Genomic DNA, 14,274 nt, shown 5'->3' with positions numbered 1-14,274 from the left:
CCTGACTTTGTAACCCACACCCGTGTGTGTCTGCGTGTGTAAATCCTTTCCGGGGCGCGGTGCTGTGGGCGGCGGGCGGGCCTTACGGCCGCCCCGCCCCGCGCTCCCGCCGTGCCTGGGCCCGCGCAGCCTCGGCCCGGCCCGGCCGCCATGCGCTCCGTCAGCTACGTGCAGTGCGTGGCGCTGGACTTCGCCGGCAGCCTCTTCCCGCACGCCATCTGCCTGGGGGACGCCGACAACGACACGGTCCGAGCCTGGAGACCGGGGTGGGGCCGGCTGGGGGTGCCCGCGGGGCCGCCTCGGTGGTGGGGACAGCCCAGGGCTGTGGGAAGCACCGAGCGGCCTGTGCGGCCCCGGGGCGGGTGCCGGGAGGAGCTTCCAGCCCCGGGGACACACACGGGCCTTGGCGGGTGCCCGGTCAGAGCCCCCAGGAGTGCCTCTGCAAAGGGAGTATTTGCTGGGCTGCAGCGGGTCAGGGCTTCCCTCGCCATTACCCGTGCCCTGGGTGGTGCGCAGCCTGAGGGGAGCTTCGCTTCTGTTTCATAGACACTCCCCTGTCACGGCGGTGGGGATGCGGTGGTGCTCTGCTGGGCACAGCAGGTCACAAACAGGGCAGAGCCAAGTCTCGGTGTCTCTTGACCCTTGTGATGGATTAGGAATGTTGTTGCCAGTCCCTGAAATGATTGGTGTGCATTTAGAGCGTGCATTGGGAGTGTTTGGTGTGCACCCGTGTTCATTGGGAGTGTTGCTGTCAGCCCCTGAAATGGTTTTGATTTATCTGCAGCCAGGAAGAGGTTAGCTAAGCCAGCTACATGTCTGCTGTTTTTCCTCAACAGTCAAGGTGTTTTATAGCCTTATCCTGGAAAGTGTCATGGTTAGCAATGCAGTGGATGATTAAAGAGATTTCCCCATAAAAAGTTGTTCTGTAGGGTTCTGTAGGTGTGCAGGGGATTATGAAATGCACACCATTTAAATACAAAGAAGCATGATGCAGGAAATGGGATAATGGGAGTAGGCTCATCAGTATGGATGGTTGGTGATTTTAGAAATCTTCTTTAAAGAAATAATCACCATTCTGAAATCCCTTTACCCCTTCAGCAGTGAGATTGAACATCCTGTGTAGGTCTGTTGTGTTCTTGCACTCTTTTCCTGGATGGTTGTGTTTTTGTCATTGCCATCATCTTCCTTAGGTGATTCAAGTCAATCTAAATTGAAGGATGGAAGATGGAGTAATGATGGTTGTTTTAACATCCAAGCATGATATTAAAACAGTCAGTGACACAGCTGTGAAACAATGAGTGGAGAAGCAGTGGGTAATAGGATGATGCTCTTAGGAGCCATTCTCCATCTCTTTTATCTGCAAGAATAAAATTAGGGCTTTTATATTTTCCCAGACCTTCCATTTTGATTCAAGATTGTCTCTTTAACTCATTTAGTTTTGCTGCTTCTTCCTACAGAATGATTTTTAGATATGAATTCTGAAAATTTTACTGTTAATGTAATTGTGGATTTCTCCCTACTAACCCAATTTTCGTGTACAGCTGAATGAACTCGTGGTGGGAGACACCAATGGAAAGCTCTATGTTTACAAGAATGACGACAGCAAGCCCTGGGCTGTGCGGTCTTGCCAAGGAATGGTCAGTTCTTGACAAATTTTCTAAATGGTTGGGCCTTTTGGTGTATGTGCAGCCAACTATAATTGTCCTTTGCCTAGGAATAAGTAGGCTGGAGAGGAATGGTAGCCAGAACTAATTCTGATGTCTTCCATGTAATTATTCAAGACCCCACTTTTGCCTACAGCCCCTTGGGCTGGAAGTGATGAGCAAATTAATGGACAAACATACAAACTGGGCTTCTGTCCCACCTTTGCCCTGCTCTGTGCACTGTGGGGTTTGCCCCAGGCTCTGGCCAGTTGTGTTTCTGTCCCTTGACTCTGCTGTCCTTGTCCTTCAGAAGGCTGTTCGGAGTTCAGGAGATTCTTTCTGGGAGAGGAGGGGGTAGGGCAGAGATGTATCCCAGGGTGCTGGGTTGGGTTGCCTTTTCTCATGGATGGCCTTGTTTTCTTTTGCAGCTCACATGTGTCCGTGTGGGAGATGTGTGCAATAAAGGAAAGGTGAGAGGAGCCAAACTCTTGCCAGCTGTGTCTGTAGGGCATGTGGGAGGTGTTCAGGAGATTAGGGTCATGTCATGTGCTGAGTGTGACAGAGGAGGACAGATTGCAGGTGCTGTCTCTCCAGGGTCTGCCTTTGCTCACAGAGTTCTAGCACCACTGTTTTTAAACTGTTCCTCTGTTTATATGTAACTGGTATTTTTCTGTGAGCCTTGTGTGGCTTTTAGAGAGCAAGGAAATCCATCCAATCTATCCTCAGAGAGCACTTTTGATTTCTGTGTGCCCTTGTGAGAGCACTACAAGGCTTTGGTGGTTTGAGGGTTGCTCCTTTTGCTCAGTGGCTTTTGCCTTTCTTGGGCTGATGTCTGCTGTGGGCCGTGGTCCTTCTGCCACTTGGCTGTGTGCATTTAAGGCCATCTAAACAAGACTGAGACATGGAATAGTCTGGACTCCCAGGCAAATTCCACTGGGTCTATAATGACTCCTTTTGTTGGATTGCTGTTTCTGGGGGTTAAGCCAGGACCAGTGAGTCCAAGGGTCCCAGTTCAGGCACCCTACTCGAAATACTGTAGCTGTGTTTCCTCTAGTGGGGAGCAGAGCTGATCTGGGCACTGAGAAAGCCACACATTGTTTGAGGATTGCACACATATCCACTTGATACTGTAGTCTGACAAAGATGAGCAGGAAGTTTGGACCCTGCCAGTAGCAGAGAAGTTCATGTGCTGGCCAAAAACCTCCTGTTCTGTAGTAGTCATTGATCTTGATCGCTCTATCCTTGTGTCTTCCTTTGCCCTGCTGTGGGACAGCTTCTGCAGCTTCTAAAAGAGGAAGAATTAAAAGGTTTTTCTTTTCCCTCACAGAATTTCGTAGTGGCAGTGAGTGCAGAAGGCTGGTTTCATCTTTTTGATCTGACTTCTCTGAATTCAAAACACCCAGATGCTTCAGGCCACCATGAGCTGGCAGGGGCAGAAGAGCAGAAGCCAGTGTTCAAGCAGCACATTCCTGCCAACACCAAGGTCATGCTCATCAACGACATTGGTGAGCCACAGAGCTGGGGTGGGAATGCAGGGTGAAGGGGTTTGTGTGTGAGGCAGTGGAGAGAGAAGGTGGAGGGGACTTGCAGAAGGAAAACTGACACTCCAACAAACCACAGCCAAGTCATGGAAGGGAGAAACAAGAACTTCAGAATTTTTCTGAGGTGCAAGCTTTCATGACATGGTTGGGGTCCTCAGAGATGCTAACTATAGAAACCAGCAGAGTGGTTTCTGCATTTTTGGGCTCTTAGGGCTTGAGAAAGTCCAGCCTGTCTTTTGCTTTTCCCTGCAGATGGAGATGGGAAGTGTGAGTTGGTTGTGGGTTACACTGACAGGGTGGTCCGTGCCTTCCGCTGGGAGGACTCGTCAGAGAACCCAGACCATGTCTCTGGGCAGCTGATCCTGTTGAAGAAATGGCTTCTAGAAGGTCAGGTAAGGAAAAAGGATGTTCAGAGCAGTACTTGTCATACAGTCTTCAAGAGGTGGTACTTTCAAGAGAAGAAGCACAGAATCTCAGTCCTATGAACAAAACAATTGTCATGTCAGTGGCTTGAGAGGAGATTTGCCCAGTGATTTTTTTGTACAGCTGGGAGTTGGTCTGAGAAGCAGTTGCTTTTGCCTGATGGGAGAGCAGGAGTGGGAAGTACTTGTGTTGTTTTAAAGTGGCTTTAGGTAGGGAACCAACCTTTTACTGAACTTGGATGTTTTGCTTCCAGCTGAATCTGTTCAGCTGCCGCTCAGCTCTATCAGAAGATTTGCCATATTCCAATTTAGTTGCAGGGAGCACTGTAAACCTTTTGGAGTTCTTGACTCTATTCGTGTTTTCCCTCTGCTGCTGTAGGTGGACAGCCTGTCAGTGAACCCAGGCCCTGGTGGCTCACCAGAGCTGATGGTGTCCCAGCCAGGCTGTGGCTATGCCATCCTGCTGTGCACCTGGGACACGGAGCAGCGGGACGCAGCCGCGGGAAGGGACGGGTCTGCCCCGAGCAGGTGAGGGTGTTCCTGCAGGGGTGCATGGGCACATGCCACTGGGGATGCCTGTTACAAGGGGTGCCACCACATCATTGTTGCAAAGCAGGGGCTGCTGTCACTGTCCTTGCTTCAGTGGCCTGCTGTGCTTCTGGCACCTCATCACTTAAACCCGCCTACACCCAAGCTTCCATGAACACTCTTCATGTCTCTCTCACAAAGATGAATACTGCTGCTTTCCTTGTATCCCGCTCTCTTCTTGAATTGGGCAAGGAGAGTGGCAAAACCAGCTCCATGAGGATTCCTCACTACTGGGAGCTAAGGAAGGGAAGTGAGTGACCTAGATTTCCAGAGAAGGTCACCAGATTACAGGATAACAGCTGAGAGACTGGGCCAAACCAAATACACCTGAAGCCCAGGATAAAACTGGGCTCATTCACTTGTTTTCTGCAGATGAGGCAATTGGAAGTTTTCCTAATGAGACCCCTGGCAGCCAGTGCTGTAAATCACAACCACAGCAACCAGGATGAGCAGTGAGGTGCTTGTTACTGTCTTGGTGCTGGAAGGACCCTGGTGGGGAATTGGGTGCTTCTGTGCTGTTCTGTGAGACTTCAAGGCAGACACAAAAAACTGCAGCAGGAGGGGACCTAGGCAATTCTCCTTGATGTCTTAGAGAACTCAGTGAAATGTTCTGTTAGCCAGAAGCCAGGCCTAGATGTAGTCTGTCACCAAACTGTTCAGTCTGGGCAGAGAGAAAAGCAGACAGGCTTTGTGAGAGAAAAGCAGACAGGCTTTTCTAAGAGTAATGACAAAAACTGTCCTTTTCTTCCTTCATTGGAATACAGGGCTTACTGATTTTCTTTTTCCTTTTTTGAGCTTTTTTTTTTTTTTTCTTTAATGCTTGAAATCATTCTGGGTTTGTGTTTTTAAAAATTGGTATATTTCTTTATTACCTGGGGTGGTATGCATTTTCTTCTTTTACCATTAAAGGGCTCAACCGTTTCACAAACTGTGGCACTGTCTGTATTTGTAGAACTGCTCCTGAAATTGTTCTGAGACAGTCCCAGGTGTGGTTCTGTAACTCTTCCCTGTTGTCTTTCTCTTTTCCGCAGTGAGGCCCCTGTTCGAGATGTGATTCTACACCAAACATCTGGGCGGATTCACAACAAGAATGTCTCCACTCATCTCATTGGCAGCATTGCCCGAGGTGAGAGATCAGCAGCTTGGGGTCTCCAGCCCAGCAGTTGCCCCTGATGGTTTTTCAGTACAGAATGAAATAAATTTTGTGTGGTAGAGAAACAAACTGTGAGAGGGTGCTGCAAGAACACAGGAATCTCAGCCTCTTTTAGCCAACTCCCAAAGAAAGACAGTTGGATATTTGCATGTGAGCTTTTTATAGCCTTTGTCCTTCCCTAGGTAGCCCTTATCCTTCACTCAGCACAAGAGTTTTTTTGCAGCCTCTGCTGACCTGCATTTAGTCAGTTTGAATGGCTGCCATGTCATGCTCCTACAGATGTCCTTGATCCTTGCTTCTGCATGGCTGCAGCTTATGACTCCTTATTCCCTGGATGCATCTCTTCCTTCCCACAGCCTCATCTTCATTCTTGCTTTTCAGCATTTGAATCTCAATTCCTGGTGGCTCTTTGCTGCTCCTCCTTCTCCTGTGCAGCTCCAACCTCTCCATAGCTGCTTTCATATTTCATCTATATCATTGTCCTCTGGTTTTTTCCACTGTGTTGTGTTCAGGTCTTGTATCTAAGATCTGCACAGCTGCCACCTTCTCTCAGCCCTGACACACTGCTCTTGTGTCCAGACTTTTCTTGCATGCTGGCTCTGCTTCCCTCCTGTAACTCCTGAACCCTCCTTTGGTACCTATGGAGAACAAGCTTTCACTCCCCCTTGGGCATAACAGAAGGCAGAAAACTCCCAGCAGAGATCACTTGCTCTTGTGTTGCTCTGCCCAAGTATTGCCTGCTGCAGTGCTGTCTGAGAATGATTCAGCCTGTCCAGTGTAATTAGAGGTTGTGGACAAGAGCAATGCACTGGACCCGCCCTCTTGGTGTTCCTCAGAGGACCTTTCCTGCCCAGTTCCTAAGCCTGTCATGTTTTCAGCATCTCTGATGCTGCTGTGATCAACATGGTCAACAGAGCATGAAATCAATTATTTCACTGCATATGAAGCCTTGCATCTATTGAGAGATGTCTGTGAAAAAGGAAGGCACACAGAATAAGGGATGAAGAGCAGGCTGTGAAAAAGCCCACTGATGCTGGACCATCAATAAAGGAACAGCTGAAGAGTGCTACGCTGACCAGTTTCCAAGGGGGACACAGCACATCTCTTGGATCAGAGCCTGTCTGGGTGCTTATCACTAGGGGCAGCTAAGCACCCAACCAGCTGTTTTTGCTTTAGGCTGATCTGCAGAAAGGGGGTGGTTTGCAGCCTGGGACTGTGCGGGGGGCTGTAGTTTGGAGCTGTCTGTGGGCACTGGAGGTAGGCTCGTGTTGTTAACCTACTATGAGGAAACTGCCTGCTTGCTTTCAGCTCTGCTGGCTTGCCCCTGACTGCCAGGTTTCTTGGGTTCCTCCTCAGGGAGCCAGTGCCTCTCCTGCATTGTCACTGAAAGGGTTAAATGCAGCTTCCATTGAGTACTGCTCCATTCCTCTCTCTGAGCGTGTCATATTTTTAAAACTTGACCTTGCATGTCTTTTCTTTTTTTAGTAGCTAGGTAGAGAATTTACTGAAGGGCTGAAGCAGCCCAGTGGTCAGGGAACTCTCCTCTTCAGATTTAATTAGTGACATTTGTCACTGCTGTCCTGCACACAACTGGGCAAGGAAGGGAGGCAGCATGGATCAGCTTGGTTTGGATCTTTTTTGTTGTTTTCAGGAGAGGGAGGGGCACGATGTTTACAAAATGGCATCAATGGCAGTAATTTTCTTTTGCACTTACAGGCTCCAGTGAGAATAGTGGCTCAGGTCTCTTTGCCCTCTGTACTCTGGATGGTAAGTCCTGCCAGTGTCCTGGAAGAAGACCTGGGGGGCAGCTAAGGCCTGTCACTAATTGAAAGCAGGGATCCAGGGGCTCAGTGCTTTTGATTTTTAAAAGAATGGGAAGCTGGGCTTCAGAAACCCTTCAAGGGTCAGGCAAGAGAATTTTATTTCAAGACCCCTTCTGCTGACATATTTTATATGAAGGCACAGAGGGCACTGTGAGGATAGATGCTTGTATAAGTTCCACTCTGTCATGGCCAGTGCCCGCTGCCCAGTACTGCTGCAGTATATCTGCATGATGGGAGCCTGGTAGGTGGGGTCAAGCGTCCCCTGTGGATTCAGCAGCCAAGTCCATCCCTGTGCTATTAGCAGCTAACTCTCTGCAGCCCTGAGTGTTGAAAGAGTAGGGCCTAGCATTAGCAAGCATCTTGCTCTCTTTTATTGTTTTCAAGACAGTTGTTTTTTTCTTTCTTCAGGAACACTGAAACTGATGGAGGGAGCAGACAAGCTGCTCTGGTCTGTTCAGGTTGATCACCAGCTCTTTGCTCTGGAAAAGCTGGATGTTACAGTGAGTATCTGAGTAAGGCTGGGAGAGATGCAGACAAAAAACTCAGCATGGCTTTGTGCATATGAACTTAGGGCAGGAGGAGTATGACTCAGTTGGAAAAGGCTGGGATTATCTCAGGATGACACAGAGTGTTCTGGCTGTAGTAGTACATTCTGCACTCAGGTCAATCTGCCCAGCTGCAAGAAGTTGAGCTGTGTCTGCCTGTTAGACCCAGCATCCATTTATCCATTCATAAACTTTTGTGTCCCAGCTGTTTTTCAGTCTTACTGCAAAGCTGAATGGTTTTGCTTACTGCTAATACCCTGATTGTCTAAAATCTCTTACAGTATGTAAGGATTGGCTCTTACAGTATGTAAGGATTGCCATATAGAACAGAGATGAGCTCCAAGTGCAAAATATCTGGATGAGATGTCCAGAAGTGACATCTAGACATTAGTGTTGTGTCTCTGAACCAGCCAGAAAGGTTCTTGGCTGTCCTTGGGAGTAGGTGGCACCTGTGTAATGCTCAGTGCTGTGGTTCCTGCAGGGCAATGGGCACGAGGAGGTGGTTGCGTGTGCGTGGGACGGGCAGACGTACATCATCGACCACAACCGCACGGTGGCCAGATTCCAAGCAGATGAGAATGTCAGTGCCTTCTGTGCAGGTGGGAAGCCTGACTGCAAAGCCAGCCCTCACAGTGTTTTCCCCTCAAAGCTACTGCTCCTATCTAGGAGACCCAGAATCCTTTGTCTGCCTGCAGTGGCAAATAATTTCCCTGTGTGCATGTGCAGAAGGCCCAGCTAGTCTTTCCTCTGGTGGCATCTGGGAAAAGTAACTGTGAGAGAAAGTGATGCTGAGACTTGTCTATGGTGGCTTGGGGTTTTTTCCTTGTCCTTTTTGGAGGTGCTACAGTGGTCTCTTGTCCTCCACACTGCTTTTTTAATTTGCAGACTTCTAAGCTGTTCTTAAGTGGAGATAAGGAGCCCATGAAATCAGCCTGAGTTTTGGCTCTGCTCAATCCTGTCTCTCAGACCTTCAGGAAGCAGCTTGCACATTCCCAAGCTTCATGCAGTTCAGAGACGGCTTCTTGGATTGTCTCAAAGGGACTTTGTATACCCAGGCCCATATCTCTGCCCAGGTGCTTGCTGTTTTCTGGTACCTGATCATGAAATGTCAATTGTTTGCTTTCTCTTTCCTTCTGGAAGTAGTCAGATCTCCACACTTCTGTTTCTGCAGGCCTCTATGCATGCAAAGAAGGGAGCAACAGTCCCTGCCTTGTTTATGTCAGCTTCAGCCAGAAGATCTACATCTACTGGGATGTGCAGCTGGAGAGAATGGAGTCCACCAACCTGCTGAAAATTCTGGATGGTGACCCAGAGTTTGAAAGTCTCCTGCAGCAGCTGGATGTAGGTGAGTGCAGAAAGAGCAGAGGATGTACAGAAAGAAAGAGGATGAGATGGCAGATGATGTGCTGGAAACCAGAGTATTTCTTGAGGAAGAGGCTTTCACACTGCCTGGTGAGAATGCCTAACAACTGATTTTCTCTCTTCTCCTTAGACAAAAACGATGTTGATGCTGTCAGAAACCTGATTCACAAAACACTCTATTTTCCTGAGAAATACCATCTCAGCAGCCCCTCGCAGGATCCTGCTGGAACAGATTCTTCTGCCCACTGCAGTGGCATCCAGGACCCCTTATAACAAGAAGGCTGACATCTTTAATGCCAGCACAAGCTTGTCTGCAGCTGGACTTGGGCATCTGATGAAGATGACTGTTCCTTCCCTATCTTGTGAAAACTTCCAAACAGGAAAGGGTCTGTTCACAGGCTGTGAAGGGATGTTCTTGGCTGTAGGCTTGCCTGTATGTGGTGGGTTGGTTTGCCTTCAGATGAGGCAGCTGCAGGAACAGAAAGGGCCAAGGATCTTGCATGTAAGCCTTCTGTTGCCAGTTTCCATAATCCTCACTGACTAGAGTGCTCCACTGGTCACTGTGAAGGAGCAGGGAGGTCACAGATTGAGAGAACAGCTGAGCCAAGTCCCCATTTTGACCTATTCTTGGAAGTACTTCAGTGAATACTTCTGAGTTCTTAGCAGGATCACAGTGCAGGAAGTGGAGATGGAGGAACTGAGTTAGGGTGCAGGCATGGGCCTTCTCTCCCACGAAGGTGTATTTAAAGTAGAGCCATGCATTGTTTGCCTTTGCTTTGCTGCCGCTCTTCTGCCAAGCAAGAAGAAGTTTCTCGCAAATCACGTGTTCTGAGTAGCTGGAGACGTGCATAACTTGCACTAATGAGGTGTGGAGAGAGAGCAGCTCCAGCAAACCCAGCTCTGGTCAAGAGTCATTGCTTGTCTCCATCTTCTTGGGCAGGGTGATCCCAGAGAGGGCTGTGACTTAAAGCAGCTGTGAAGCAGTCAGTAAGAGCAGTCTGACTGAAGTGTGGATCTGTGGTGCTATGAGAGCTTGGCCATCCCACAATAAGCAAGGAAAGTGAAAATGCCACTCCTGCCTCTTGTTGTGGAGAGCATCATGCTTTGAGTCCTGCACAGCTGAAAGAGGTGGGCTGGAGGTGATGTCCCACTGGCTGGCATGAGGAGTCTGGTAAAGGGGAGCTCATTTGCAAAAGCCCAAGCATGAGCCTTTCCACATGCTGTTGTGGCTGTGCTTTTCCCGCCTTAGCTTGGCTCTTGCCTAACTCAGCTTGTTAGGAAAGGGGCAGCAGGCCTACCTGCTGGCTTGCATCGATTACCCCCTCTCACTTGTGTGCTGTTTTATTGGACATGTGTGATGGATGGTGCTGTCCCTTTGCCCTTACAGCTGCCTGAGTCACAGCAAATACAGTCCAGTGATCTGGAGCAAGTGGCAGCATTTAAAGATCCTGCAGGCAGTTGAAAACCTGCTGTGCTTTATTCTGCAAAATATCCAAGGGCAGCCCTAACTGGGAGAAAGTGCTTTGTATAGAGAAGAGGAGTGTCTTGCCCTTGGGTGAAAGTGACTATTGCTGAAGCAGCCCTGTGTGGTAGAAGGGTAGGATCTTTACATAATAAGCCCTAGCTGTTCTTTGCAGTTTCCCTCTGTAGATTTATATAAGCTTTTCAGAGGACAGTGCATTTGTGGCAGTGGAAGTTGGAGCATGGAGCAGTGAAATGGTGTGACCTGCTCTGTACCTGCCAGCTTGCTTCTCAGGCCACTGTATCTTCTGACTCTCTAACTGCAGTGCAAGTTTCTCTCCATTGTAATAGCCTTGCTGAGAAGCATTTTTAAATGTTCCCCTGTCCTACTAAGTGCTTGTGTAAAACTGAACTCTTCAGGGAGGACCTTTGAAGTAATAATAAAGCTTATTAACAGTGGTGTTTAGAGCAGCAAGGCTGGAGTCTGTGAGCTGTGGAGAGCTGATACTACAGGGACCATCTACTCATGGGCTAAAGCGAGGAGTTTGTCGTGAAGCTTGTCAGACCTAGACTGTAATCTCAACAAATTGTCAGCTCTTGTGACACTGAGATGTGCAGACACCCATCCCAGCAAGAATTATCACCTTTGCTTCTGGCAAATAGGGCCTGGCAGGAAAACAGGGTGGCTCATAACAGAACAACTGAGTGCTGTCTGTCCATGCCAAATATAAACCTTTATTAGCAACACCAAATATAAACCTTTATTAGCAACACAAGCGCAAGGGGTGTACAGATGGGTGCACATGGCTGGAACTGTTTTATGCAGAACAAACTTTGCTGTACAGGTTGAATGATTTCCAAGAAAGGAAGGTCAAACTGATCCACTGTTGGACTATTCATTGTTGAGAAAGAATGAGAAATGGTTGCTGAGGAAGAGATGACATTTTTCTAAGAACCATCTTTAAAAGAAAATGGGGCAAAAGCCTTGCAAATATTGTGCACCCTAACCCTCTTTTGCTGCCCTGAGGATAAAATTGCTGTGCAAGCCCAGGCAATGCACACTATCAAAAGCAGAGGTGAGAAAATACAGACACTACAAAAACATCTGTTCCCCAAAACTTTTCAGCTCTTAAAAACCATTGGAGAGGAAAAATACTAACATTTGAGGGCTTCCCCTGACAGTTTTGTATTGCATGCAGCACATAATAACTTGCAGATGCATTTTGCTCCTATGCCCCTTGTGCACAAGAGAAAATTAAAAGTGTCTACAGAAGAATAAACTGAACATCTGTACCGTTCCTTGGCCAAAAGATGGCTTTCCTTATTTTTTCCTGCCTTGAACTCCTAAGTGCCAAATACTTTCTGAACTCTGTTATTCAGGCTACTTCCGCTGGTAACAATTTTTCTGAAGTGTCCATCTTCTCAGGGAAGGAGCCTCTTAAGGCCCTGTCTCCGGAGTGATGGAGTTACATTATACTTTCTTTGTAACTAATTGTCTCTTTGTCCTTGCCAGCCGACACAAGCCGTAGAGTTGGAATTAGAAGTGGTTCCTTCCTGCACAGCAGAAAATGTTTGCTGTATCCTTCTCTAGCAGATTGGCATAACCTGCTGGTGCTGGGAAACTTTTCAACAGGGCAGCATTTGCAGGACAGCTTTGTATGTCCCAGTGCCAGCACACAGCAAGTGAGGAGTCTGACAGTATTCTCAGGCACTGGGGGTATTTGCAGATAAATGATTCATGGCTTTGGTTCTGATGCTCAATTTACTAGCAAAAAAATAAAGGGAGGGGGTTGCCTTATTTTCCTGAGACGTAATAAACCTGCTCTCCATCCCTGCCTTTGTTTTTATTATCTTTCTGCTATAATTTAGTTATTTCTATAACTCTTTAGGTGTATCCTGGCATGTGCCAGTGGAATCTCTTGAAAGGAGGATTGAATGTAAATGTAGGTATGTGGCTCAATGGTCTTCAATGCCAGAGCTCACCTGGTGGTGGTGAAAGGAGCAAGCCTCTGGGAATATGGATGGCTGCAGCTCCCATTCTGTTCAAAAGCAAGTGACCCCAAGCTCCTGGAAGTGGTCCTGATTATGCTTTGGCAGAGTGCCTGTTCTCAGGAAGGACACAAGTCCTTCTCCCCACCCCAGTTGTATTGCACACTGTTCTAGAGATTTGCCATGGCAGATCTTTCCCTGCAGACTGTTCCACAGCTGCCATGCCCACTCTATTAGAAAGCAGCCCTGATAGGAACTGACCACCAAGGCGGTTCAAAGAGATTATCCCTAAAATAATAACATTCCGTTTTTTTATATTGGAGGGACAGATCTCATCACAAGGAAGCCAGTGTTGGACACATACAGGATGTGCCTATGTCCTGCTCTGAGCTGGCACTTTGTACTGAACTTCTGCTTTCTGTATGAAAGTGTTGGCATTTTTGATTTTCAGTGAGAAAGACCTTTAGATTATTCCTTTGTTCCCTTTATCTCCCAAAAGCAATAGATATGACTGGAATTGGGAGTAGGGAAGTATATCTGTATAATAGACTTTTCCAAGAGAAACTACAATTGAGACAGTCTTCAGCCTTGCCAGCCCCCTCAAAAATTACTTACTGTGCTTCCCAGTGTTGGAAGACTTATAAATTACCATGTTTGTAGATGGGAGTTGAGTTGGCTTTTTTAAGATGTTGTAAGTCCTATTTTACAATCACATTTTAAAGCCAAGACTTCCTTCTTTCGCAGTGGAGATTGTGCTTCAGATGTAATGACACAAAAATGCTTTGGAGAAAGAAAAATATCTGTGGGCTAGAATTCAGAATACAGATGTCAAATGCAGTAACTGTGTGTCATTTTGTGCCAAGTAACTTGGGGAGATGAAAAACCCACTAGGAGCTGTGTGGGTGGGGAAAGCAGGTACTGACCCTGTAGGGTTAGACTGTGATTAGTGAATGGGTTGAAGTGGCCATCTGCCATGGCATCCTGACCTGCAATTCTCATTTAGTCATATAAATATTTTTTTCTGGAAGTTCTGCCCACAGCAAAGCTTGATGGGGAGGTTCCAAGATAACTTGGCAACAGATTCCTCAATGTCTGGACAAAAGAGACTTCTACTGAGTGGATCTCTGTTCAACTGACATGGACAGGAGGAAGGTGAAGAGTATGTCTTCTGCCCTGGAGCTGATTTCAGAGCAGAGAAATTTATTAATTTATTGCTTTCTTGGAAACATCCTCTCTGTGACTGAGAATTTATACATGCAGTTGTTAACAAAGAGGAAAAGCTGGCAAGATTGTGGCACAATGTGGGAGTGTATTAGCAGCCAGGGTACAAGGCAAGTGTTAAAAGGATTCTCTAAAAAGGAAACAATTCCTTTTTGAAGAAAATTTGCCACTTACCAGTGTGAAAAGAAGGAAAGGAGGATGCAAAGGAGTCACTGAGCAGAGAAGAGAGGAATAGATAGGGCTGGAGATTTTCACCTCCTATAGCACATCAATTCAAAAATGAGCCTGAACTGTTAATGGTTTAGGATATGAGGCATATGATCCACAGAAAGGCTTCAAAAAGGCTGGAGGATGTTCTGGATGTGAGCAAAAGCAGTTACTACAAGACAGACATGTAGGAACAGCACCTGGTGAATTCCAGCAGCAGCTAGAGTGCAGTATCTGCAGGGCTGCAAGTGACAGGCAGTAGTCAAAACAGAATTGTCAGCTCAAAGTTGTGGCAGTTTTCTGTAGGATCCCATCCAAC

At 47.4% G+C, this 14,274-nt stretch overlaps 1 protein-coding gene across 1 annotated transcript; it reads left to right on the top strand.

The window, feature by feature from the left end:
- The first annotated feature begins 147 nt into the window (after positions 1-147).
- ITFG2 (integrin alpha FG-GAP repeat containing 2) lies at positions 148-12,748 on the top strand. The gene is made up of 12 exons (XM_058824410.1): positions 148-246; positions 1,542-1,637; positions 2,072-2,113; positions 2,971-3,148; positions 3,437-3,576; positions 3,986-4,134; positions 5,226-5,320; positions 7,064-7,114; positions 7,579-7,670; positions 8,197-8,314; positions 8,887-9,060; positions 9,208-12,748. Exons 1-12 carry the CDS (start codon positions 151-153, stop codon positions 9,348-9,350), a joined length of 1,374 nt encoding a protein of 457 aa, XP_058680393.1. The 5' UTR covers positions 148-150; the 3' UTR covers positions 9,351-12,748.
- The last annotated feature ends 1,526 nt before the right edge of the window (positions 12,749-14,274 follow it).

Source organism: Ammospiza caudacuta, chromosome 2, assembly GCF_027887145.1.
Source record: "Ammospiza caudacuta isolate bAmmCau1 chromosome 2, bAmmCau1.pri, whole genome shotgun sequence".
In the NCBI taxonomy this organism is placed as follows: Eukaryota; Metazoa; Chordata; class Aves; order Passeriformes; family Passerellidae; genus Ammospiza; species Ammospiza caudacuta.
The sequence above is the reverse complement of the archived record's forward strand: the minus strand, read 5'-3'. Positions and strand labels throughout refer to the sequence as shown.